This window comes from Bos javanicus, chromosome 18 (assembly GCF_032452875.1).
Source record: "Bos javanicus breed banteng chromosome 18, ARS-OSU_banteng_1.0, whole genome shotgun sequence".
Lineage (NCBI taxonomy): Eukaryota > Metazoa > Chordata > Mammalia > Artiodactyla > Bovidae > Bos > Bos javanicus.
In genome coordinates, this window is record NC_083885.1 from 35,729,876 (window position 1) to 35,757,017 (window position 27,142).

At 37.8% G+C, this 27,142-nt stretch overlaps 1 protein-coding gene and 2 non-coding genes across 5 annotated transcripts in view; 1 reads left to right on the forward strand and 2 right to left on the reverse strand.

Moving 5' to 3' along the window:
- The window catches only part of NFATC3 (nuclear factor of activated T cells 3), a 93,691-nt gene that overhangs the window by 63,202 nt on the left and 3,347 nt on the right, over positions 1–27,142 (forward strand). The window contains exons 8-10 of one of the 3 annotated variants that reach the window (XM_061387664.1): positions 864–990; positions 6,628–7,629; positions 17,763–17,866. In XM_061387664.1, coding sequence (XP_061243648.1) covers positions 864–990; positions 6,628–7,629; positions 17,763–17,863 — 1,230 coding nt within the window. In that variant the 3' untranslated portion in view covers positions 17,864–17,866. Of the gene's footprint in view, positions 1–863; positions 991–6,627; positions 7,630–9,905; positions 17,742–17,762; positions 17,867–27,142 lie in introns of those variants that run through there. The other 2 variants (XM_061387662.1, XM_061387663.1) reach the window with 2 other exon arrangements.
- TRNAC-GCA (transfer RNA cysteine (anticodon GCA)) lies at positions 10,885–10,956 on the reverse strand. The gene has a single exon. It is a non-coding gene; the product is annotated as a tRNA-Cys (tRNA).
- LOC133231231 (U6 spliceosomal RNA) lies at positions 15,471–15,578 on the reverse strand. Its single transcript, XR_009731105.1, has one exon. It is a non-coding gene; the product is annotated as a U6 spliceosomal RNA (small nuclear RNA).

A 27,142-nucleotide genomic window follows, 5' to 3' on the forward strand; every position in this document is an offset into this window, starting at 1 on the left:
GAAGTTATCATTGATTTACTTCTCTGAATTCAGTGAATGTCTTTAAATAACGGGCAAAAAAATAGGACAAGCCCTCAGGGGTTTTGTATTTAACATACTCTTTCCAACTCCTCCACATTAAGCCTTCCAGGATTCAACACTGAAAGCTGTGATCCCTTCATCCTGGTTGGAATGGAGACAGAATTTTCTCTGGGGTAGGCAATACTACTTCCCACAGTGTTCTCCAAAGACCTAGAGAAGTTAGATTAAGGATTGTGGTTGACTTGGAACTAAAAATTTTCTCTATGCATATGTAAGATTATTCTTGATATAGATACAGATTTTGTGTTTTGCCATTTAGAACATTTTCAATGTAAAATTTAAGATAAAGGCGTTCCCTAGTGGTTAGGATTTGATGCTTTTCCTCCTGTAGCCCAGGTTCAATCCCTGGTGAGGGAACTGAGATCCCTCAGGCCACGCAGTAAGGCCAGAAAAAAAAATAAGAAATCTATAACACAATATGGGAGCTATTAAGCTTTGATTAAAAATTAGAACAAGCTTTCACTTAAGATGTATAGTAACATGTAATATTTATTAGAGCAAAATATCTGACTACATAGTAAATAACAAGACTTGATTTCTGCCTCAACTAGAAACCCAAGTAGGTGAGTGAAAAGCAATTTCTCCTTTAATGGTTTACTTGAAAGAGCTTTTCTCTGTTAAGACTGAAGTATCCTTAGAGTAAATCCCCAGATGACTTATATGACCAGTTAACGTGCATAATGAGCCCGAGTAGTTAAGACTCATGAGATGTGTTGAGTTTAGCAGGTGCATTTCATTTTTAGTTCTGAGTGTAACACAATCTTGCTTTCCATGCTCCTTAGGCTCACATTGTCCTTGAAGTTCCTCCATATCATAACCCAGCAGTTACAGCTGCGGTGCAGGTGCACTTTTATCTTTGCAATGGCAAGAGGAAAAAAAGCCAGTCTCAACGTTTTACTTACACACCAGGTACGAGGAGTTATTGTGATGGTTTGCTATAGAGCTTGCTTTCATAATGAATAAGGTTATGCAGTGAATCCTGTATTAGATAGTGTGTTTAAGATAGGGTGCTTATAATGAATAAAAATCCCAGTATACGCCTTGTCTGTAAAGTTTGCATTTACTTCAAATGTTAGAGCCGATAACAATTATTTTTTGTTGTCATTTGTTATAAGGAAATTAGAAGGTTGAATGTAGATTTGAAGTCCATTTTTCAGGAGTTACCAAAGGTCACCAGCACTGTTGGAAGGATAGATGTCTGAATACGTGTGAACTTTCCTTCTGCCCTTCGCACTGCAAAAAAGCAGTGTGCCTGTTTTGTAGTGTATTCATCTCAACCATTTCCAATCAAAATGGGAAATTTCTCCTTAAATTTTTCATTTGGCAAGCAGCAACTATAGCCTGTGTTGGCTTTGGGGGAATATAACATTGATAGCAGAATTCCTGATTTTATAGAGACACCCTAACAAAGAAGACTTCCACACCTCTTTCTGCAGCAGCTCAAGTGCTGTAATTTTCCAGGTCTGGATTGTGACACATAAATATTATATGCAGTAATTCATACTGATGTTTACATTCTTAGAGAACAAACATTTATAGAGGTCTTCTCTGTGCTAGATGCTGTATTATTAGTCATCAGAACATATGATAAAAAAATTATAATGAAGCTTATTCTCCAAAACTTATTATTGTAAAAACTTTTAAAAGGTTTATTGTAAATGAACAAACACTGAGTTTGAGAGGGTTCTGGTTATTAGTCATTCATTTGTCACCATATTCTTTTTAAAGCCTGGCTGTATTTCATTTATAGCCTCTGAAGACTGCTTATATTCCAGAATCTGAAAATTATTATTACCTGATCATGTTAGTACAATACTTGGTAATAAAATATTTCAGATAACTTTCAGACCTTTGAAAACTAAGGATTTTGGTTAGCCATTTCATTTATTCATTAATTCAATAAGTATTTAAGGGTGCACACTAAGTGAGCAAAACCTGTCTTAGCTTCTCTCTCATGGAGCTTATAATCTAGTGGAACAAATAGAAGCTAATAAATCTCTAAGTAAATAATTTATAAATTTGTAGTTAGACATATAAGAACTGTTAAGGAAAGGGAAACAATGCTGTGGGTGAAAATAAGAAAGGGACTCTTGCTAGGCTAACTGGTTGTCAAGTGATGCTTGAGTTAATAACTGAAAAATAACAGTAATAGTTTATAATTACATAACATTTACTATGTTTTAGTACTGTTCTCAGCCCTTTCTGTATTCATTTAATCCTCTTAAACCTGTGGGGTAGGTTGTTGCCTTATTTTACAAATGAGGACACTGAGTGGCTAAGTAATGTGCCCAAGGTCCCAAAGCATATATTCTAGAGCCAAACATCATATATAGTCAGGTTCCAGAGTCTGGGCTCCTAACTTAACCTAGACTACATCCATTTGTTCATCTATTTCGCAGACAGAGCATTTTGTGTGTGCTAGGTGCTATTTTAAGCAGTTTATACATACAAACTCATTTATTCTCCCATAACGCTGTAAGGTAGATAGTGTTGCCCTCCCCATTTGGCAAGTGAGTGAAGTGAGATCGCATAGCTAACAAAGGCAAACGTGAGATATGAATCTTTGCAGTATGGCTGAATAGTCTATACTGTTAATTACTATTAGATAAAGAGTGGGAGAACATTCCACATAAAGGCTGTAGCATATGCAAAGGCCTTACCGTTGGTTGGATCAGAGAGTATTAAAAGAGTTGTAAGAAGTGAACTTTAACAGGGAGGTGACATGATCAGATCTGTATTTCAAAAATGATTTTTTCCCATGGTTCTTCTGTCAGTTTATAAGATGTCAATGACCAGTTTAGTCTTTCCTCAAATTAACTAACTATAGAGTGTGAAATTTATATAGGAAAGACCAGGAAGAATAAAACATGATTCAAACATCTGGTGTATTTTGAGTATACAAAGGCGAGAGCATCAGTGATAATAAAGAATATCAGGTTTCTGAGAAGAGGGAAAGGATAGGATTTAAAATATCCCAATTGGCATGGACCTTAAATGGGAAAAGAAAGGGAGGGAAGGTAAAGAAGATGAAGAAGATGGATGCCCATTAAGAACGTTTACAGACTTAGTCGTGGAGAGTTTAGGGAGTTTCCAAATGATAGCTTCAGTTTTGTTTTTATAAAGAATGACATGCGGCCTCCTTCTGTGAGCAGAGAGAGGAGAATGTGGGTAATTTGGCAGTTTAATGGTGTGGAGAAATACGAAAAAGTTATTGTAAAGAGAGGGGAGAGTAAGTTACCACCGAAACCTAATAGGATAATCAAAGGACACCTTTGATGTTGATATTGGTGAATTTATGGATACAAATTAGCTCTCCTGTGTAAATTTCTTAAGCAGCACTCAGATTCTTCAGGGCAGGTGGTGAAATATGAATAATAGGGCTCATCCAGGGTCCAAGAATGTTACTAAATTCTTTTGAGATGAGGAACTATAGAATCTAACCTGAATAAGAAGGAAGAGAGCTTCTGGAGTTGGGGGGAAAAGGCAGTAGTGTCAGCATGTTAGAGGTGTTGATTACTACCATCATAGTGGTGGTAGCAGGCAGACAGAAAGGAGCAAATATCATGCCTCTACATTAGCAGCTCTTGAATTGAGAGGACAATATAAAAGCAGAGTCCTAGAGGGCATTCCATATGAGAATGGAAATCAATGGGCCCCTGGAGTGCAGAGAGAACATTGGATTGGACTGGAGCTGTCATCACTGGCCTTGTGGTTGACAGAATACAAATCAGGTGGCACACACTAGTGAAGGAAGAGTGGACACACAAGTGTTTGGACAGTCCTTATTCTGCTTGATTATTACCTTTTGTCTGTCACATTTTACTTTTTTCACCTTTTTTCTAAAATGAAATTTTGAATAAAGTTTTTACAAAGGCGAATATGTTACTGTGAACGTTTTTAAAGGACAAGTTGAAAAAAATTTTTAAAGCATCGGTATTCTCTTTCACTCTATCATTCTCTTCTTTAGATCCTTTAATTCCATATATAACTATATCATTTTAAAAACAGAACTGAGACCATACTATCTTATATATATTCTAATTTTATAACCTGAACATTTTTATTTTTTCTTATCAGCAGATAATTTTACAGAATCTTAATAGCTTTTTAGTATTCTACTGTATGACCCTTTGTTATGGTAGAGTTACTATGTTTGTCTTATTAATTTGTATGAATGCTTTATAGTAGAGATTTTAGCCATTTTATGTGTAACAATAATTCCTTTTTAATTTTTACTTATAAAAACTTTATATATTTGTAAGTTGCTTATTTTTAATTAAAGGATTTGTTTATTTGCCTCCTTTTTGGCAACTTCCTCACAGTAGGGATCTGACCAGTATCAATATCCAGAGGGGGAATAATCATTAACTACAAGTGGCTAATTTAAAAACAAATTGTTTTTAATTAGGGATTATATTTAGTATTATTTGTCCCACAATCCATTTGCTTTCTGAATGAAGACAGTTCACAGCATATGTGTATGATTTACACATGAACCTTACCACAGACGGTAATAAAGCACACAGCCCTTACCTGGGGTTCAGCTACTTGAACTTCTGCCCAGCTTGTATTCAATAGCTTCAGAACTTCCAATGTGGGGGACCCTACCCCCACCCCAGAGAAAGTGTATCTCCCTCTGAAGTCCAGCAGAAGTTATTTGTACATGGGGATACCATCTGAGCTCTGGTTTTTGGAATCATGGGGATTTTTCAGACAGTATTAGAGTCAAACTCTCATATATAATATTTCGCTTGTGGGAGGGTATAGTCTGTATTCTAAATAGTTGACTGGGTAAACTGACTTTTATATTTTGGTTGTTTTGATTGGGAGGAAAAGCATGCCTTACAATCAGAAGATCAAATCTCAGTTCTGCCACAGACTGTATCTACTGCCTAACCTCTGTAAAAGAGGATATAATACTAAACAGTGATTTTCAAATTGTTTGGATTGTTTTATTCTTCAAATAAGGGCTTCCCAGGAGGCATAGTGGTAAAGAATCTGTCTGCCAATGTAGGAGACATGGGTTTGATGCCTGGGTTGTTGGGAAGATACCCTGGAGGAGGAAATGGCAACCCACTCCAGTATTTTTGCCTGGAAAATCCCATGGACAGAGAAGCCTGGCAGGCTACAGTCCATGGGGATCACAAAGAGTCAGGTGTGACTGAGCACAGCACACATTCTTCAAAAAAAATCTTACGCAAATAGCAATATTATGAGAATAAAGCTGGCTTGGGTGCTCTTTTAGCACTGGAAAGGGAAGTCCAGAGCTTTTACTCTTTGGATCCTATTCTATATCCATCACTTGAAGAAGAGTGCGAGACTTCTCATGGTTTGAAAACCACTGACCAGTTGATTTTTTTTTTTCTGGATTCTTCTGTTCTTCAACATTCTAAATTTGAGAAATAGATTGTATAATACAAAAGGTAGAATTAATCTGTTTCCAAAACTTGTCTCATTGTAGATATTGTAAGATATGTTTAACTGTATTTCCCTCCAGACAAGAATAAATTACCATAGACCAGTGTTGAGGACATCATGTTGGAGTCTGAATTCCTTATAGACCAAAAGAATAATTCTTGATGTGGCAGAGTGAACATGCACTTGATTTAGTAAAACAGAGTTCTCAGACTGGATACCCAGATATTGGTCAGGAATGTAGAAATAAGGATTAGATCACACACACAACAAGGTGGATGTTATGCTGTAGTTTTCAGTCCCTCTGTGTCCTTTTTAGTACATGGTAACCACCCATTTATGTAACCAAGGATCCCAGCTGTTTCATTCAGGATTAAAGGATGAGAATAGGCTTTCTTGGGTATTCTCCCTCCTTAGGTAGAAATATGACTCTGGGTATAGGATTCACTGTGGCTTTCCTGAGACCAGAGTTGGAGGCAAAGTGAAAGATGAAAAAATCCAGTAGTGCAGGGACAGAGTTCTAGTTCTGCCAAAGTCGAAGAAAAGTAAGTACATCAAGACATTAAGGGCAGAAGAAAAAAGACATTAGACAGGTCAGGAGCCAGTAGACACAATGAACCAAACTTGAAATACCTGAACAAGAATCGGAAGGCAGAGAAACCTGTGTTCAAGACCTTATGATATCACTTAGCTGCTGTGAGATCTTGGTGTCTTTAATCTCCTCTTCAGTATAGTCATCTGTGAAGCAGGGTAATAATAATCTCTACCGAATAAAGATCTTCAGGTTTTTAAAAAACTATTTATTTTTAAATAGATAATATATATACATGGTGAGAAACATTCAAAAGGCCCCAAAACTTTTTACAGTAAAAAGTAAGTCTTCTCCTGTTCACCTATTTTCCCTTCCCAGTAGTAAACCCAACAGTTACCAGTTTCTTGTACATCTTTCCAGAGATATCCATAATGTATAAGCAAAAACATATGGTTAAATTATCTGGCTTCCCTGAAGCCTTTTGAGTTTTTAACCCCTGACTTGAATGTGTGATATAGTTGTATAGCCTAGAATGAAGACTATTCATAATTATTTTATGTGTTATATAATAACATTTGCTTTAATCTCTTCCTTTTCAGTTTTGATGAAGCAAGAACACAGAGAAGAGATTGACTTATCTTCAGTTCCATCGTTGCCTCATCCTGCCCAGACTCAGAGGACTTCTTCAGATACAGGACACCTACATGACAGCGTACTTTCTGCACAGAGAAGCTTGGTTTGTCCCATCCAGCAAACATATGCATCCATGGTAACTGCATCCCATCTGCCACAGCTGCAGTGTAGGGATGAAAGTGCTGGTAAAGAACAGCATATGATATCTTCTTCAGTCGTGCATCAGCCTTTTCAAGTCACACCAACACCTCCTATGGGGTCTTCCTATCAGCCTATGCAAACTAATGTTGTATTCAATGGACCAACGTGTCTTCCTATTAATGCTGCCTCTAGTCAAGAATTTGATCCAGTTTTGTTTCAGCAGGATGCAACTCTTCCTAATTTAATAAATCTTGGCTGTCAAACACCATCATCCATACCTTTTCATTCTTCAAATTCAGGCTCAACAGGACATCTCTTAGCCCACACACCTCATTCTGTGCAGACCCTGCCTCATCTGCAGACAATGGGATACCATTGTTCAAACACAGGACAAAGATCTCTTTCTTCTCCAGTGGCCGATCAGGTCACAGGTCAGCCTTCCTCTCAGTTACAACCCATTATGTATGGTCCTTCACATTCAGGGACTGCTACAACCGCTTCCCCAGCAGCCTCTCATCCCCTGGCCAGTTCGCCACTTTCTGGGCCACCATCTCCTCAGCTGCAGCCTATGCCTTACCATTCTCCTAGCTCAGGAACTGCCTCATCACCGTCTCTAGCCACCAGAATGCATCCTGGACAGCACTCAGCTCAAGCACAAAGTACAGGCCAGGGAGGTATTTCTGCACCTTCATCTTTATTATGTCACAGTTTGTGTGATCCAGCTTCATTTCCACCTGATGAGGCAACTGTGAACATTAAACCTGAACCTGAAGAGCAGGAACCTAATTTTTCTACAATTGGTCTGCAGGACATCACTTTAGATGATGGTAAGTTCATCTTTATGTTCTTGAAGCAGTGACGATTCAGGAGCTTCCTTCTCTTAAGAGTCTTGAGAAAGTTACCATCGATTGTTTATTGCATATGGTTGGGCTGTTACTAGAAATATGTTAATATATGATTCTGGAGAGATAGACATGAACATACATGCTTTAAAGTCTATTTTACTACTTATATCTGTTGTGAAGGCTAAGACCTTGAGTAATAACCTACCACCTATTTGTGATGGAACTGAAGATGTGAGCTTTATTGGGCAGTTTTTCTTCCAGAACATATAGTGAGGTCGCAGCGTCTAGAGAATGTAATTCAGAAATGTTAATTCAGTAAACATTGTAGAGTCCTATCCCTTTGCAAGACACAGAGTTAGATGCTAGAAATACTAGAAATGTATCAGGGTAGAGTTCCTGTCCTTGAGGAGATTCTTCACAAGTAAAGAACCTGCTTCTCTGTGGCCCTGCCGGCTTGCTGAGTCAGATAGTGATGATGATACAAGTCCAGACTGGTTTGCTGCTGCTGGTACAACTGTTGGCACCATGATAAAAAGAAGCTATTTATATAAATGTAACAAGTTGGTGTGTAGACCTCTGATTTTATGAAATCATAAATTGGACAGCAGATTCTGCAGTATTAATAGTTGAAAATTCCCCCAAGATAGAATTTTCAGGTAATAATTTTAGAGTTTATTCTTGGCTTTGTCATTTATATGGTAGTGAAAAACTGTCTAAATAGGAATGCAGTGAAAGCTAGCTGTAACATTTTTTTGGTATGAAATATGGAAATAGAATTTTAGTTCTCATTCTGTAATCTATTGAAAAGTTAACACTAGGTCAGTCCTCTCCTTTATACATCTGGAGAGGCTATTTACTCCTTGGTTGCAAAGCTGGTGTTAAATTCCAAATTCCAAGCAAAAGAGAAAAGGAAGATAAATAAAATGATAAAATGTGGGAGCCCCTACCCCTATCCCCAACTTGACACCACGGCTTTACTGTCATATTAAATGAGGATACAATGTCATGAGGAAACAATGATCCAGTAGGTCTTAGTCACTTACAACCAAGATATAAAAGAAACACATTAGGAGATCAGCAAAAAGATGTGAAAGATTCTATAGGAAGGATTCAGAGAGGCTTCCTTGAGGAGATGACATTTAAGCCAGTCTTGGAGGATGAGTATATTTTTCAGTAAATGAGGATCAATCACCTCTTAACCTTTTAGCTAAGATCAAGTGTAGTATCAGTAAATGAGAATCAAAGGGAAAATCAGACAACAGAAGCAGAAACATAAAGCTGTGTCTGGGAAAGCATGATTATCTGTGGCTGGAGGGCAGATGGCAAGAAGAGGATGGCTTTCAAAGCGCCAAGGGGATTGGCCAGGTCATTTGTGTGTAAACAAAAGGTATAATAAACTAAAGCAAAACCTATAATTTTCGTAGCATTGTTGTCTAATTAAACTCTTACTGAATCCTCTCAGTTCAGTTCAGTTGCTCAGGCATGTCCAACTCTTTGCAACCCCATGGACTGCAGCATGCCAGGCTTCCCTGCCCATCACCAACTCCCGGAGCTTCCTCAAACTCATGTCCATTGAGTTGGTGATGCTCTGAATCCTCTAGATAGCTTCATTTAGGGAATTAGGCTTTCTGAAGGTCACATAGCTGGTAAGTTGTAGAGCTGAGACTGGAATCAGATCTTTTCAGTCTAGTCTTTTTTTTTTCTTTTGCAGCACTGCAGCTGCCCCCACCAGTAGCAGACCATGATGGTTAGAACTGAGTGCTTAATGGGATCCCTCAGGCTTTTTTTCATTCCTTGAGAATAGTGGAACATTATCCAGAATGCATGTGTAGAATTTCTCTGCATGACTGTGTGTACACAACTGCATCTGATTCGTCACACTAGTATTGCTTTCAGGGTTCATGTTTAAAATTTTAGTCTCTGAAACATAGGGTGAGACCTGGAGTATGATAACCTACCTCTTCAGTAATGGCACTGAAGATACAAGATTTATTAAGCAGGTCTCATGGGATATTCCAGCTCATTTTCTTTCCAAGTGAAGACTTTTTTTTTTCTAAAAACACACCAAAACTGGAATTTACTCTTTATAATTTACTACAGACTGAGTGATTTGGGGGCACAGTAAATTGGAACTTTTAGAAAGGTTTTATGAAGATTTTATTTCATCTTTTGAATATGTGAAAATGTATTGCAGAGAATCTGGAAAAATGAGATCTATGAGGGCAAGTAAAATAGTTTCCATTTTGTCCCATTCACAGTTAAGCAAAGTTCCCAAATTGCAGCCCCACAGAGGACAAGGACTGGCTGCAGAATTCCCTCATTGCCACCCGTCAGGAGACTTGACAGGAGCTCAGTGGCGCTAGCCGTAATCAAAGAGGGGTTTCGGGGATTAAAATACACTCCTGCGCATCTTGGATTGTATATCTTGGATGGGTTGTATATCTTGGATTATACATTTTAGATGTATAATTTCTGCATTTCGATGCTTAACATGAACTCTAAAATGAATTTTTGGTATTTGCCAACTGACTCATTGATTACGTTATTTAGATTTGCCTTTGAAGGTAAACTTCTAGATGCTTAGAAAATCCTACGGTTCTGCAGAGTTTTAATATAAATTCATTAAAAAACGACAGTTATGTATTTCATAGTCCTTGAACTCTGTAGTACTTGAATGTCCACTTTATGATAAGCTTTAAAAGTAAGTAATAAAAACCCACCCAGTATTCTTGCTTGGGAAATCCCATGGACAGAGGAGCTTGGTGGGCTACAATCCATGGAGTTGTAAACAGACATGACTGAGCGCCTGAGCATCCTATACAAGTATACATACATATGATAAAATTTAATTTATAAATTAGGTACAGTAGGAGATTAACAATAATGTTTAATAAAATAGAGTAAAAAAAAGTTAGCCATGAAACATACCAAAAATAATTGAAAGTATACTACTTAAAGTGAACTTCGCAGTTAACTTGAGCTCAGATTTTATTTTAACTTTTCTGTATTGTGCTAAGCATTAAGTACAAAGTAATTTTCCACTCTACAACTAGAGGACATGAGTAATTTTTTTTTTTAAATTGTGTTATACTAGTTAAATAGTGAAGTAAATTAAGTTGCTCAGTCGTGTCTGACTCTTTGCGACCCCGTGGACTGTAGCCTACCAGGCTCCTCCGTCCATGGGATTCTCCAGGTAAGAATACTGGAGTGGGTTGCCATTTCCTTCTCCAGGGAATCTTCCCAACCCAGGGATTGAACCTGGGTCTCCTGCATTGCAGGCAGGTACTTTAACCTCTGAGCCACCAGGGAAGGAAAAATATATTTATCATCTAATCTTAATAACTTTGTTAATCCTGTTTCTGTTTTATATTTATTTACCCCTTTCTTTTTTTAATCAAAGATTAAAGCAAATAAAATATCCTTTTTATTTTTGAGATTTCTAATTAAAATAGAATTTGTCAAGACTCATTCAAACTTGTCTGTTACCTTTAGATATGCAGACATTAACACCTTAATTTTTTATTATAAATTCAGTGACATTTAATAGAGAAGATATTAGTGCACCTCAGCTTGGAAATTCAAGACTTACAGAATTGAAAATAATACAGCTCCTTCATCTTATAGGTAGAGGATCTGAGTTTTACAGAGCTTAGGGTATTCATCCAGGTTAACACTGATTTAATAGCAGAGTAAAACCCAAGTCAGAAAAATAAATAAAACCCAAATCAGAGCTCCTAATTCAGGACTCTAGGAGTTTTTTCAGTATTTGCAGTCATGTTTCTCATCAGTCTGTAGTCTGAAACTGTGGATGTAGAGCATCCGCAGAGTAGCATCTGTGCAGCAGAATAGATGAGAGAAAATGCTATTTTCTCAGCAGAGCTTTGGTTTGTGAGAGGGACCAGGGCTTAAAATTTTAGATTCTCATTAGTGGAGAAAGAACTGGCAACCCACTCCAGTGTTCTTGCCTGGAGAATCCCAGGGACGGGGGAGCCTGATGGCTGCTGTTTGTGGGGTCGCATAGAGTCGAATACGACTGAAGCGACTTAGCAGCAGCATATACCTTTATTGTTAACCTTAGATGTTTTTATTAATGAACAGGCATATGGTGTTGTGAAACAAGTATGGAAAATATCCAGTCTGATTTCTATAGTAACTTATCAGAAATGAGCTGTCTTGCTGTTTTTCTTTTCACACATCCTGCACAAGGATGATTGTTTTGATTCTCTGCTCATTGTTTTCTTTGAGGTGTATCAGTAATCCATCCTAGAGGTGGAATTCTTTATAAGAATTTGTGAAGAGAAACATAGTTCCCAGCCACTTTTATGTAACGTGAGCAAATAAATTTTGTAATAAAAGAAAAAAAAATTTTTAGATTCTCATTAGAGATGAAGTCTTAAAGCCTCTCTATTCCACCCTCCTTTTTCACACTGGAATTCATTATCTGGTGTCCCTAGTAATATTATATTCCTGTTAGTCTCTTCCTCTCCAGCTCTTTGGAACATCTCAGGGCCTTTTAAGTTCCAGCTGCCCTTGTTTTGTGTGGGCTCTGATGTGTCTGGAATCATACAGAGCAAATCTAATCATTCTTCTGTAATAATCCTTCATGTGTGTGAAATCTTTATCTCTTTCCTAAGTGTTAAAAACACTCGAGCAATCTCATCCTTCCCTCAGCCTTAATAACATGCTTGTTCCCTTGTTTGAACCCTGGGGTTTAGTTCTTTTCATAGCTCCGTATCCAGAAGGCAACACTCTAGCCAGCTCAGAAGTGGATTGGGGCTGTCACCTTCCTTGTTCAGAAAATTTTATCAGTTTGGTGTAGGTCAGGGGATTTTCTTAGTTCCATCTTGCTGTTAATTTAGTGAATCATAAGCACTAGTCATTAGTCATAACTGAATCATGTCCATTTTGTATCCCCACCCCATGCCCCACCTCCATGGATTTTTACATGTATTGTTTTTGGAACCCAAGACTAAACTTTGCAGTTATCCTTGTTTGGTTTCATTGAGGTGATTTGGGTTCCTCACATCAATCTTCCAGGCTCAGGTGAGTCTCAGAAACATTTTCAGAGTAATGTGGCTCCCTCCTCAGAGGGGTTTATTCCTTGGGATAATAGCAACAGCAGAATACCAACCTTAACCAATTGATGTTCTCTTTGAAGCAGTCTCCTTAGAAGACTTGTAATATATACTTATTCAGCCAGTTAGAATATTGTTCAAAACTCCTTTGCTACTTTTTTTTCCCTTGCTACCTAGATGTATTAATACCATTGTCCCTGCTTGACAAGCATGTGTTACATCTGAGTTTTTACTCCAGTGTTAAAGTTTGTGTGCCTGGAACTGTAATTTTTCCTAAACATTTCTGTGCTTTATCGTGTGTATGTCCCAGATTTGGACCAAGTGATATACATTAAAACAGTACAAAAAAAAATGTAGAAATTGTCACAGCTGTGTTTTAAGCATTTTTAATTAAGATTATAATATTGTTAAACTAGTCTTAGACCTTTAAATGCAGGTTCTTCTAATTTGTGATTGAGCTGAAACCAGTGAGAACTTTCCATTAGAATCCCTCAGTTCCCTCTTGTCCTCCTGTGTTCACAGACTAACAGAATCGCAGCTGCAGCTTTTCAGCAGAGAAGAGGGTACACGTTAAATATAGCCTGACCTGCTGTTGTGGGTGAAAACTGACACTGCCACTTGCAGGCTCTGAAGTAACATGCTGATCTTGAATGTAGGGCAATTGCTAATTTGACTGTAAACAGGGACTCTAATGTGACCTCAGCTGTTGTGGTTCGGTATAGGTGACAAGCAGATGAACCTGCCTTTAAGTTCCTAGGGAAAGATAAGTGCAAGATTCAGGTGATTAACTTGGATGGGAGAATCAGGATGCTGGTATGGAGGAGCAGCACAGCTAATATTGTCAGTGTTCTAGTCCACCTGTTGTATGCTTATTTTACTGGTGTTTGTTATATTTAAATAAATAAATGCATAGCCAGTGATGAGGATGGGTCACAAATGAGGTGTTTAGTCACTTAGGGACTCAGAAGTGGAGGAAAGTAGATAATACTGAACGTTCTCTTTTAACTAGGATTCAACGATTCTCATGAATACTCTGCTGGGAGGTATGTATGTGCCATCCAGCCTTAAACATATTTATGATGAATAATTCCAGAGGCAAAAAGTTCCCATAAATAATACCCATCGTGTAGCTACTCTATTTGAACAACTTGACACTAAAAATCCTCTGGGTGTTGCTTTGAGTTAATGACAGAGCTGTGAAAAACTCATTCAGTCATTTCATAGTGTTTTCCCATGAGAAAACCCAGTTTGTTTTTGAAATTTTAAGAATTCAGTAAAATATGTATAACATAAAGCTTAACCATTTTAAGTGTACAGTCCAGTGACATTAAGTACATTTACAGTAGGGTGTAGTCATCACTGCTGTCTATTTAGAGAACTTTTTCATCACCCTAAGCAACAGCTCTATAGGCATGAAGCAATAATTCCTCATTATCTCATCCTAGTCCAGCCTGTGGTCACCTCTGTTCAGCTTTCTATTTCTATAACTTTTCTTTCTCGAGATACCTCATTCAAGTAGAATACGACAGTTGTCCTCCTGTGTCTGGCTTATTTCACATCGTGTAATGGTTCCAAGTTTCAGCATGTTAAAAGCGTATATCAGAATTTCATTCCTTTTTATGATTGAATAATATTACATTGTATGTGTATGCCATATTTTTTTGGTCCATATATCTGTTGAAAGAAATTTGGTTTGTTTCCACCTTTTGCCTGTTGTGAATAATGATGCTATAAATATTGGAGTATAGGTATCTGAGTCTTTATTTTCAATTCCATTGGGTTTTCTAGGAGTAGAATTGTTGAATTATGTAGAATTCTTTGTTCAACTTTTTGAGGAACTGCCAAACTAGTATTTTTCTCACAGTGCCTGTAACATTTTACATTTATAGTGCATTGAGGGCTCCAGTATCTCCACATTCTTGCCAACAGTTATATATATAAAAAAAGTAGCCATCCTAAATGGGTGTGAAGTGGTATCATGGCAGTTTTAATTTGCATTTCCCTGGTGACTAATGATGTTGCATATCTTTTTCATGAGCTAATTGGTCATTAGTTTATCTTTTCTGGAGACCTGGCTAGTCAGATCTTTCACCTATTTTTTTTGGTTGAGTTGTTTAGGTTTTTGTTATTAAGTTATGGGAGTTCTTTATATATTTCAAATATTAAATCCTTACCATCATGTTGATGTATGGCAGAAGCCAATACAGTATTGTAAAGCAGTTATCCTTCAGTTAAAAATTAATTTTAAAAAATTCTTATCAGATAAATTATTTGCGTATATTTTCTCCCATTCTATGGATTGTCTTTTTACTCTCTTGATATGATTCTTTGATGTTTTTAATTTTGATGAAGTACAGTTTATCTTATTTTTTTCTTTTATTGCCTGTGCTTTTAGTGTCATACCTAAGAAATCATTGCCCAATCCATGATCATAAAGATTTGCCCTATGTTTTCTTCTAAGAGTTTTACAATTTTAGCTCTTATGTTTAGCCCTTTGATCTGTTTTGAGTTAATTTTGTATTAAATTTGTGCGAGGGGTGAGTCCAGCTTCCATTCTTTGGCCTGTGTATATCCAATAGAACCCTTGTTTGAAAGTGAAAATTAATTGACCCTGTATTGTGAGGGTTTGTTTCTGGGCTATTTTTTTAAATTGGGGTGTAGTTGGTTTACAGTGTTGTGTTAGTTTCTGCTGTACAACACAGTGAATCAGTTATACGTGTATGTATATACACTCTTTTAAAATTCTTTAGAAATACTGAATGCTTCACAAATTTGTGTGTCATACTTGCACAGGGGCCATGTTAATCTCCTCTGTAATCATTCCAATTTTAGTATACATGCTGCTGAAGTGAGCATTGGTTCTGGGCTGTTTTATTCCTTTGGTCTGTATGTCTGTCCTGAGGCCAGTGTAATACTGTTTTGATTACTGTAGCTTTGTAGTAAGTTTTGAAATCAGGAAGTGTTGGTCTTCCATCTTTATTCTTTCTCAAGACTGTTCTTGGAGAAGGAAATGGCAACCCACTCCAGTATTCTTACCTGGAGAATCTCATGGATGGAGGAGCCTGATGGGCTACAGTCCATGGAGTCACAGAGAGTCGGACACGACTGAGTGACTTCACTTTCACTTCATTTTCTGGCTCTTGAGGGTCCTTGGAGACTCCATATGAATTTCAGAATGGGATTTTCCTGTTTCTGCAAAAACACTGTTGGATTTTGATCGCATTGAATCTATACATTGCTCTAAGTAGTATTATCATTTTCACAATATAAGTCTTCCAGCCCTTGAACATGGGATGTTTTCCCATTTATATTCTGTAGTTTTCTTTTCTTGTAGTGTCTGTCTGACCTTGATAATCAGGGTAATAGTGGCTTTAGAATGAGAGGAAGTGTTCCCTTCTCTTCAATCTTCTGGAAGAGTTTAAGGATTAGTATTAATTCTTTAAATGTCTGGCCAAAGTTTGTGTGATAGAGATAAATCAGTTGTTCTTTGGAGCTGGCAGCAGAGTTTCAAGGAACTATAAGAATGTCTTGAGGGCTGCAAGTTTCCATAAGTACAATCTGAAAGTACCACTGTGTCAGCCAACTCACAAAAGCCCCCAGTGTATCTTGGCCTGGACTTCTCTTTCTTCTAATTTATGTGCTGATTTACCTGGAATCCCATGTTCTGTACCATAGAGTCTGTTTTGAAGGATTCAGTTGTGAAGATTGGGCAGCCTCATAAAGGAGACCTTTGAAGGTACTATAATGCTTAAGTCACTCCTGAAGCTAGGTGAGTGATCTTAAATTTAGTAATAAAAAAGCTTCAGGCAGAAAAATTTTGCCTAAGCATAAAGAGTTCCTGGCTTTTGTGTTTTGTTTTGACCCATTTAGTGAGACTGCATTTTGCACTCACTAGAATGCAAGGAGATTGGCTGCTCCTTGGTTTTCCCTCTGTTATCTGACTAAGAGGAGGGTATGGTATCAGCTAGTTCACAGAGATTATGTACAGTTTCTTCTCTTCCACGATAAAATAAGCATTCTTCTAGAATCTAATAGAAGGTTATGTCCTTTTATTTGAATTCATACAGCAAAGGCCAAAAATAATTTTTTATAGGCCAGAGGAGGAGGCTGCCTCATTGTATAGTGGACTCTTTAGCTGGGCATCTGAGTGTGTCATCCATTAGCACAAAACTGACAATAGTGACTCTTCTTGAGTACAGTGACTTTCAAACATTTTGACTACTTCTAACAGTAAGTTTTATAGCATGGATCCGTTATATAACAAAAAACTTACAACTAATGTGAAAGTCTCATAAGCCAATTCTTAACCTTTATTAAAGAAAATGTAGCCCATCTTCTATTTTGTTCTATTTTTTTAATACTGATTTCAGCTTACTCTATTGATTTCATAACGTGCTAATAGATGTGAACTTTAGTTTAAAAAACATTCCTTCATGACCTGCAAATTTACCTATGCATATAGTGTTCTGGGCCCCTACCCTTAGACATTTTGATTCTGTGCTCTAGAGCCCAGAAGTTTATTTTTTATTAAGTGCCCAAATAACTCTGATGTGGCCACAGATGGACTTCCCTGGTGGTCCAGTGGTTAAGACTTCATGCTTCTGAAAAAAAAAAAAAAAAAAGACTTCATGCTTCCAGTTCTTCTACTGCAGGAGCCACAGGTTCGATCCCTGGTTGGGGAACTGAGGTTCTGCATAACACATATCTCAGCCAAAAAAAAAGATACAGCCACAGACAAGTATGTGGAAACTAGTTTATTGAAAATTAAATCTATCCTTGACAATCACTGAAAACCATCACTGTAACTTTTAAAAATTACTTCCCTTTTAAATTTAGAAAATAAATCAGCATAACCTAAACTCTCTGGACTCCAGTATTTATATTATCCAGTAAAATGTGGGGAGCTATTGTATGCCGTGACTGGCAGGTAAAGGAAAACTAAATTCCTCTTGATTGTAGAAAAAAACAAGCTGGGCATGTAGTAGATTGTTACCCTCTGGTTTGTTCCATTCAGTAGTGATGTTGTCTTCTTTGACACAGACCAGTTTATGTCTGACTTGGAACACCAGCCATCAGGTTCAGCAGAGAAATGGCCTAACCACAGTGAGCTCTCATGTCCACCTCCTTTCTGGAGAATCTAGAGGGTGAGTGTTGATTGAAATGTATGATTATTTTTGTTCTCAAGTCTGATATTTGCATGCAGTGGCAGGATTTGCATGTGCTACAGAGGAGGGGGTATCCATGGGCATCTTCTGTTAGGGGCCCACTCGTCATCTTTGGAGCTAAACTTTAACACTCTGCTTTGTAAATTTAACCACACTCAGGCTCTCACATTTGTACTTAACAATTTTAGTATGGGTTTGAATGAAAGGAAAATGAGTGTTTGATTGGATTTATTAAACCAAAGCAGAGGGAGGCCTATCTGTATGAATTCTATGGCTTGTGTGCTGAGTAAATGTAATTGCAGATCAGGCGTATAAGCCTACTCATTTCTGATCGAGTACCTTTTTAAGTTTTGACATAAGGCAGTATGGAATGGAAGTAAAGCAGGAAATGTTAGCCATTTGCCAGAGGCAACTTGGATCATTTACCCTTGAACCTGCCCTTTAGGCCCATCTTTCCATTTCTGTTAGTTTCATCTGGGACTCTATTTGGGAGGAGTCTGTGCTTTTGAGGGAGCCAAGCCTTTCTGCCTCAGCAAGCAACCATAACCCTCCCTTTCCCTCGTACAGCTCCTTTCTTCAAAGACTCTCAAAGCCACCTGAGAAAGTCTGTGATAGAAATTATAGGGACTTGCCTCGTGGTCCAGTGGTTAAGACTCTGTGCTCCCAATAAAAGGGCGGACGGTTTGACCTCTGGTTGGGGAACTAAGATCCCATACAGCACACACAGCATGGTCAAAAAATAAATAAATATTTTAAAAATAGTAAAAAAAAGAAACCAACAACAAAAAAGAAATTAAAACTCTCAGGAGAGTTATAACCAGGATTTAAATTAATTTCCTAGTATTATAGTGGAGAAAAATCAGTTGAACAAAATTTAGGTTGCCCTAGTCACATCACAGCTGAACCAAAATTAAAGCTTATTTCTCCCAGTGTTTACCCCATTGCCCTTCCCATGTATGAAGCCAACAAGTTGGTCACTTGTGATCTTAGTAAGAAGTGTTTCTGTGGAGTGAAGGAATGGCTAAGGAATGAACAGGAGGTAAGAACAGAGAAACAGCAGGCAGGGAAGATAATTCCTTTAAGATATTAAACAATGAAAAAAAAATTAGAGATAGAGGGCCATGTGGGTCTAGGGTTTTTATTTGCTAGTTGGTTTGAGATGGAGACTTACCCATATTTAAGTAATGATGAGAAGAATCTTAGGAGAGGGTGGGTGGGTAGCTTGATTAAAGAGATGGAAGAGTGAAGAAATTTGATGGAACAAGGTCTTGAAGAGGCAAGCGTGTGGGATTCATAGCATAGGTGTGGAATAAGTTGTGTGGGTTTACAACTCTGGAGCTCAGGTTTGGGATCTGGAGACAGTAGATTTAGGAGTCGACAGTATACAGAAATGAACAAGATTACTCAGAGAAAATGTTCAAATTTAAAAAAAAAGGAAAAGGACAGTCTTCTGATAAGCCTAAAATTCAGAATCTCACATCTTAACCCAAATTGAAAAGAAGTTTTTTGTCTTGGGGTCCTCCCCCAACGTTTCATTTTTTAGCTGATAGAAAAACACACGTGCTGATACTTGAATGTACTTTCAAGTAACTGTGTACTATTTACTTAGCTGGAGACTCAGTGTTTGTCTTTGTAGAATGTTTTGAGTCACAACTTCTTCTAGAGGAAAAGTCTGTATGACAGTATAGTATCACATACATGAAAGGTTTCTTAGGGCCTGTAATAGCAGGACTGACCTCCCCCTCAGTCAGTTGTGAAAACAAAAAGTGTCATAATTTCCCTTTACTAGTAGTGTTAAACCTAATGTTAAAAGTGAAGGATAGCTTTGATCATTGTGCCTGTAAATTGAATCTGTCCTAGAGCTGGAAATATCTAGAGTTCAGTATGAGCTCAGTTACTAGAGAAGAATGAATTAGGACAGTAGCAGTCTACCATAGGTAGACTTCTAAATTTTCAGGAATGTTTTTCTATCTTTAGCTTGAAAAGGCAAATTAATCTGATTTTGATAAATGCAAAATAATTAATAGTTGAGTTCAGTATTTTATGTATTTTATTTAGATAGTATTCTTATAACTTACCTAATAACCTGAAAGTAAATCTTAGGAAAACTCTGCTTTAGAATAATAAACCATAAAGTAGTACTAGTTTCTCATCCATTTAAAATAATTTCTATTCCTTTACTTCCAAATGTCTCTTGTTTCTTCAAGGGAAATTTAGAAAATGATTGTACCTTCATTTTATAAAAAATAATATCTCCATAAAATTGTTCAGCCAGAGAATGAACTGTACCTTTAATCTTGGGGTGTAAGGAAAGGAAGAAAAGATGAACTTGCCAAACTTTTATGAATGTTCATTGATTGGAGCTTAAAATGAAATAGTATACATAAATGGAGACTAATGAGACCTAAAAATAGTTTACAAAAATGATCAAGATGCTCAAATGCTAGTTATGAAGACCCTTTAAACTGGTGTGTGTTTGACAATTTGTGTGTGCCTACTCCAGAGGCAGGGCTCTAGGTTACCCTGCCCCTCCACCTGGTGGTGAGATTTCATACCATACCATGCCCAGCTCTAACTCTGAATTCGTAAGCATTGGAAATAGCTCTAAAGAAGAGGCCTGTGTTACTCAGACACCTCATTCTTGTGTGTAGATAGCATTTCAGTGGACTATAGTTTGAACATTTCTTGGATTTAAAAAAAAAAGTTTTTTCTTATAGCAAATATTGCTGATGGCTGTGACTACTTCTGTTGTGGTGACACAGGCAATCCAGGTGTTGCGGTAATGGGAGTCAAGGACAGTGGATGCCACAAGTGGGCCAAATGCTGTGACCTACATAACCTCTTACCACGGGTGTTGATGGCTGTTGACTGTTGTTCTAGGCTTTTAATGCACTTTACTCTTTATAGAGAGAAAGTGAGAATGTTGTATAGGAGGGGTATAAATAACTCTTTGTTTTTACCTTAACTTGGTGAAAAATATAAAGCCAACTCAAAGCCAATCCTATTCTCATGGAATAGGATTATCAATAAATTCATGCATATATACATTCAAAAGGAAGTAAAAATGAAATTGTAAGCATTAATGTTTTTAAGAAGTACTGTATTTATCAAGATTGTTAATGATTTACCTATAAATTACCTTATAGATTTATTTATCAGTAATAATTTTGATTTGCTTAAGTTGACAAATTTTGGCCACATTAGAAGGCTATCTCAGGGAGCCAGAGCCTAGAGCTCCCAGTCTAAGGGAGAAGTGAGGGGCAAGGGAGAGCAGTGGACTTGTGTACCACACTGCTCTCAAGTTATTGCTGAAGAATGGTGAAAAGACTGCTTTGTTGCAGTACTGACTCCCTGGCCTAAAATTCATATTCAGTAGCTATTATTTGAGCATAATTTTTGTTGTTGTTTTGCCAGCATGCCATTAAAGATTCAATGGCATGTAATTTTATTCGGTACTCAGTATTTACCAAGCACTAATGAGTCAGTGGAGACCAAAATAGACGAGTTCTTTGCTCCATTGGAAATTAAATCTACTAGCTAATTATTGTGTATTAATATTATATATCAAAGTATTTTTGTGTATAGTCAGCTTGAGTGCTTCTTTGTGAAGAATCTTGGATTTATCCTAGTCTTTAAATCCGGAACTGTCAAGAACCTTCCAGGTTGTTTTAGCAAAATGAAGTTAAGCACACTAGGCAAAAGGAGAGCAGAACTTTGGTGAAGGGAAGCAGAAATAACACAACTTGGATCAGGCTTTTGCTATAAAGGTTATCACCTGACTTTTTCAGGAAATCATGTGTTTATCATTAAAATGTACTTGGTGAGTGGGTGGATAGTGCTGGTTACAGACTCTCGACTTCCTCATAAAGACACACGAAAACTGTATTACGTGGTTTTTTATGATGATAGAGCACCATTTTTAATCATCTTGTTTTAAAACTTGAACAGTGAGATAAGAGTTGAAAAAGCTGTGGTTTTATGGCAGCCTATAATATCTCTGAAATTATCATCTTTGGAAGGAATAAGCAACAGAAAAGATGACTGTGAGCTGAGTACTTGATTCTATATTTGGCTTTTCGCCACTGCTGTGAGACCTGTTTAAAATAGACACTGTCAAAGTCAAAATCAGATGCCATGTCTGAATTTTAATAACATTCTCTGGTCCCTTTCCTACCACACCACCTAATGAACTTTCAGGGTACTAGTTCCAAATAGCTTCCAAGTAATTGTATTGAATTCAGTTCAGTTCAGTTCAGTTCAGTTGCTCAGTCGTGTCCGACTCTTTGCGACCCCATGGACTGCAGCACGCCAGGCCTCCCTGTCCATCACCAGCTCCCGGAGTTCACTCAAACTCATGTACATCGAGTCGGTGATGCCATCCAGCCATCTCATCCTCTGTCGTCCCCTTTTCCTCCTGCCCCCAATCCCTCCCAGCCTCAGAGTCTTTTCCAATGAGTCAACTCTTCGCATGAGGTGGCCACAGTATTGGAGTTTCAGCTTTAGCATCAGTCCTTCCAATGAACACGCAGGACTGATCTCCTTTAGAATGGACTGGTTGGATCTCCTTGCAGTCCAAGGGACTCTCAAGAGTCTTCTCCAACACCACAGTTCGAAAGCATCAATTCTTAGGCACTCAGCCTTCTTCACAGTCCAACTCTCACATCCATACATGACCACTGGAAAAACCATAGCCTTGACTAGACAAACCTTTGTTGGCAAAGTAATGTCTCTGCTTTTGAATATGCTATCTAGGTTGGTCATAACTTTCCTTCCAAGGAGTAAGAGTTTTTTAATTTCATGGCTGCAGTCACCATCTGCAGTGATTTTGGAGCCCCCAAAAATAAAGTCTGACACTGTTTCCACTGTTGCCCATCTTTTTGCCATGAAGTGATGGGACCAGATGCCATGATCTTAGTTTTCTGAATGTTGAACTTTAAGCCAACTTTTTCACTCTCCACTTTCACTTTCATCAAGAGGCTTTTGAGTTCCTCTTCACTTTCTGCCATAAGGGTGGTGTCATCTGCATATCTGAGGTTATTGATATTTCTCCCAGCAATCTTGATTCCAGCTTGTGCTTCTTCCAGCCCAGCATTTCTCCTGATGTACTCTGCATATACGTTAAGTAAGCAGGGTGACAGCATACAGCCTTGACGTACTCTTTTTCCTATTTGGAACCAGTCTGTTGTTCCATGTCCAGTTCTAACTGTTGCTTCCTGACCTGCATATAGGTTTCTCAAGAGGCAGGTCAGGTGGTCTGGTATTCCCATCTCTTTCAGAATTTTCCACAGTTTATTGTGATCTACACAGTCAAAGGCTTTGGCATAGACAATTAGGATCCATTTATTCAGTTATCAGAAATTGATGTTTCTTCCTTGGTAGTAAGGTCCTTGTCCTTTGGGAGCTCATAAGCTATTTGATACTGATATGTACTGATAGTCTAATGAGATGAATAACATTAGAGGCCATGCACAGAGATCACAGCCATCCTTGGGCTCTCTCTTGGCACGAAATTAACCCATAGACCCACATGTAGAATCCACACTGAAAACACTGTTCCCTGTTGTTATGATAGAGGTGCCAAAGGCTGCCTTGTCTATTTATGTCCCTTTATTTACTATATATATGGACTATATACAGCCCATGGAATTCTCCAGGCCAGAATACTGGAGTGGGTAGCCGTTCCCTTCTCCAGGGGATCTTCCCAACCCAGGGATCGAACCCAGGTCTCTCCCATTGCAGGCAATTTCTTTAGCAGCTGAGCCACCAGGGAATCCCATATATATATATATATATACATATAATACATATATATACTATATAAGATTTTTTAAAAATCTTCATTATACTTACAAGGAAACTGAAGAGAAAATGTACTGACATACATCCCCATAACTTTTCATTTACATACTATTTCAGTGAGTTGTTTCTAGCAGTCAAGAGTCAGTTTAGATTAATTCCATCGTTCTATGCAGACCATCAAGAATGGTCAATAAGTCCTAGCCTGGAAAATTTATTTAAAAAGCACCATCTATTTGGCACAGGCCTTCATAAGTCTGTGTATCAATGACCTTCAGAAATTGATCTCAATTAATGATTATTGGAGCTAGCCAGCACTACTTAATCTTCACCCTTTTGTACTTAATTCCTTTAGCTTATAGTTCTGTTTCTTTACTATTCTGCATTAAATACTAATCATAGTTCAGTTCAGTCGCTTAGTCATTTCTGACTCTTTGCAGCCCCATGGACTGCAGCACGCCAGGCCTCCCTGTCCATCACCAACTCCCGGAGCTTGTTCAAACCCATGTCCATCAAGTTGGTGATGCCATCCAACCATCTCATCCTCTGTCATCCCCTTCTCCTCTTGACTTCAGTCTTTCCCAGCATCAGGGTCTTTTCCAGTGAGTCAGTTCTTCCCATCAGGTGGGCAAAGTATTTGGAGTTTCAGCTTCAGCATCAGTCCTTCCAGTGAACATTCAAGACTGATTTCCTTTAGGATAGACTGGTTGGGTCTCCTTGCAGTCCAAGGGAATCTCAAGAGTCTTCTCCAACACCACAGTTCAAAAACATCAATTCTTCGGCACTCAGCTTTCTTTATGGTCCAACTCTCCACGTCCATACATGACCACTGGAAAAACCACAGCTTTGACTAGATGGACCTTTGTTGGCAAAGTAATGTCTCTGATTTTTAATATGCTGTCTAGGTTGGTCATAGCTTTTCTTCCAAGGATCAAGCATTTTTCAAGTTCATGGCTGCAGTCACCATCTGCAGTGATTTTGGAGCCCAAGAAAAGAAAGTCTGTCACTGTTTCTATTGTTTCTCCATCTGTTTGCCATGGAGTGACAGGACCAGATGCTGTGATCTTAGTTTTTTGAATTTTAAGCCAGCTTTTTCACTCTCCTCTTTCACTTTCATCAAGAGGCTCTTTAGTTCCTCTTCACTTTCTGCCATACAGGTGGTATCATCTGTGTATCTGAGGTTATCGATATTTCTCCTGGCAGTCTTGATTCCAGCTTGTGCTTCATCCAGTCCAGCATTTCGCATGATGTACTCTGCATATAAGTTAAATAAGCAGGGTGACGATATACAGCCTTGATGTACTCCATTCCCAATTTGGAACCAATCTTTTGTTCCGTGTCCGGTTCTAACTTGCTTCTTGACCTACATACAGATGTCAAGGAGGCAGTAAGGTGGCCTGGTATTCCTATCTCGTTAAGAATGTTCCACACAAAGACTGTGTGGATCTTTAACTGTGATCCACACAGTCAAAGGCTTTGGCCTAGTCATAAAGCAGAAGCAGCTGTTTTTCTGTAACTGTTGCTTTTTCAAAGATGCAGCAGATGCTGGCAATTTGATCTCTGGTTCCTCTGCCTTTTCTAAATCCAGCTTGAACATCTGGAAGTTTACGGTTCACATACTGTTGAACTAATTACAGTCAGTGTGATTACTAATGCCAGTCAAGCCAAATTTTCATCCTTCACTTCTTTGCCTTTCTGAATGCTGCTACTTGAAAATTTGTCTGTTGAGAATCACAGACTTCTATGGTTAGAGACCTTATTAGTTTATAACACCATCATTGATTAGCCAAGGAAATGGAATCTTGGATATGTGAAATAATTTGTCAAGGATACACATGGAATTAGTGGCAAAGCCTGCATTCAAACCAAACCTAATTTCCAGGCCATTCCTTTGCTTACATATTTTGCTTTCCCAGGTCTTATTTTCTCCTTGGGTCACAAGGCTACTCCCACTCATTTTTTTCTCAGCCTTTTGCTCTTCAGTGGGACTGTGAAACTGCTCCCATACTTCCAAGTCTGTAGTAAGAAGGTGCATAAATCTCCTCTTGATCGTTCACTGTAGTTTCTTACCCATAGGATTTTTCCTTTTGGTTGTTCTAATTTCCAAATTCAGTTCCAGAGCTGACCTCTACCACCTTCCTCCTCTAAATTCGTCCTCAGCTTTTCTCCAGTAGTGACAGCATTATTCTTCCTAGACTTAGAGCCTTGGTGGTAGTAACGAATCAATCCTTTCTTCTTCTTACAGTCACCACACTCACTCGTAGAATTGTTTTTGTCCAAGACCTTTGCATTTTCTTTGTCTAAATGATTTCTAGCCTCTTCTACTCTTTTGGCTTTCAAGAAGCTGAACGGGTGTTTTGAAACTGATTCTACCATTTACTAAGCAAATTGTGTGACACAACCTCTATTATCTATCTGTAAAGTGGGATAATACTGATCCTAAATTGTTGTCAAGATTAGCTGAAACAAGATACAAATTTTCAGTTAAGTTTAACCCATAGATGCTCAATAAATATTTGTGGAGTGAATGTTACTTCCCTTTGCCTTATAGCCATAATGAGTATATGAGTTTGAAAAACTTTTTTCTTAACTACCTAAAGAATAGATTAGATATTAATACTTGAAGTTTTTTTTTTAATGATCAGTAGTGTCTCCTTTGCTCTATGATCACTTCAGATGCTAATTATGGAAAGGTTTTTTTCTCTTGGTCTATTTTTATTTATAAAAGCTGTACTGAGATTCATTATTCATTCATTACTTTAGAATTCATCTTTGAAAATAATACAGTTCAGTGGTTTTTAGTATATTCATAAAGTTGTACAACCATCATCAGTATCTAATTTTAAAACATTTTCGTTACTCCAGAAAGAAACCCCATACCTCTTTGTAGTCATTCTCTGTTCCTTTGTCTCTATAATACCTGGCAACCACCTGTTTATTTTCTGTCAGTTCTGACCATTTTATATAAATAGAATCAGACAAGATAGGACCTTTTGTGTTTGGCTTCTTTCACTTAGTATAATGTTCCCAAAGTTCAATCCATGTTGCAACATGTGTTTAGAACCTCATTCTTTTCTAAGGCTGAATAATATTTCATTGTATGGAACAGACCACATTTTGTTTATCCACTCATCAATGGTAGACAACTGGGTTGTTTCCACTTTGGGGCTATTAAGAATAATCCTGGTATGAACATTTGAGTACAGGTTTTTATGTGGAAGTAGTTTTCAGATCCCTTGAGTATATGCTTAGGAGTGGTCTTAGTATAGAACTTTCAGGTGATGAAGCAAAAAAATTTTCATTTCAAAGCAAAGAATTCTAATGGTGAGAGAACTAAAGGTTCATATTTGGGATGTTTCCTTCTATATTGGTTCCTAAGATTAAAATTCTTTGCATTGGACCTCACAGAAGACTATAAATCAACAAATTCAAGAGCCTTCTCTGAAAGGATCAGCAATA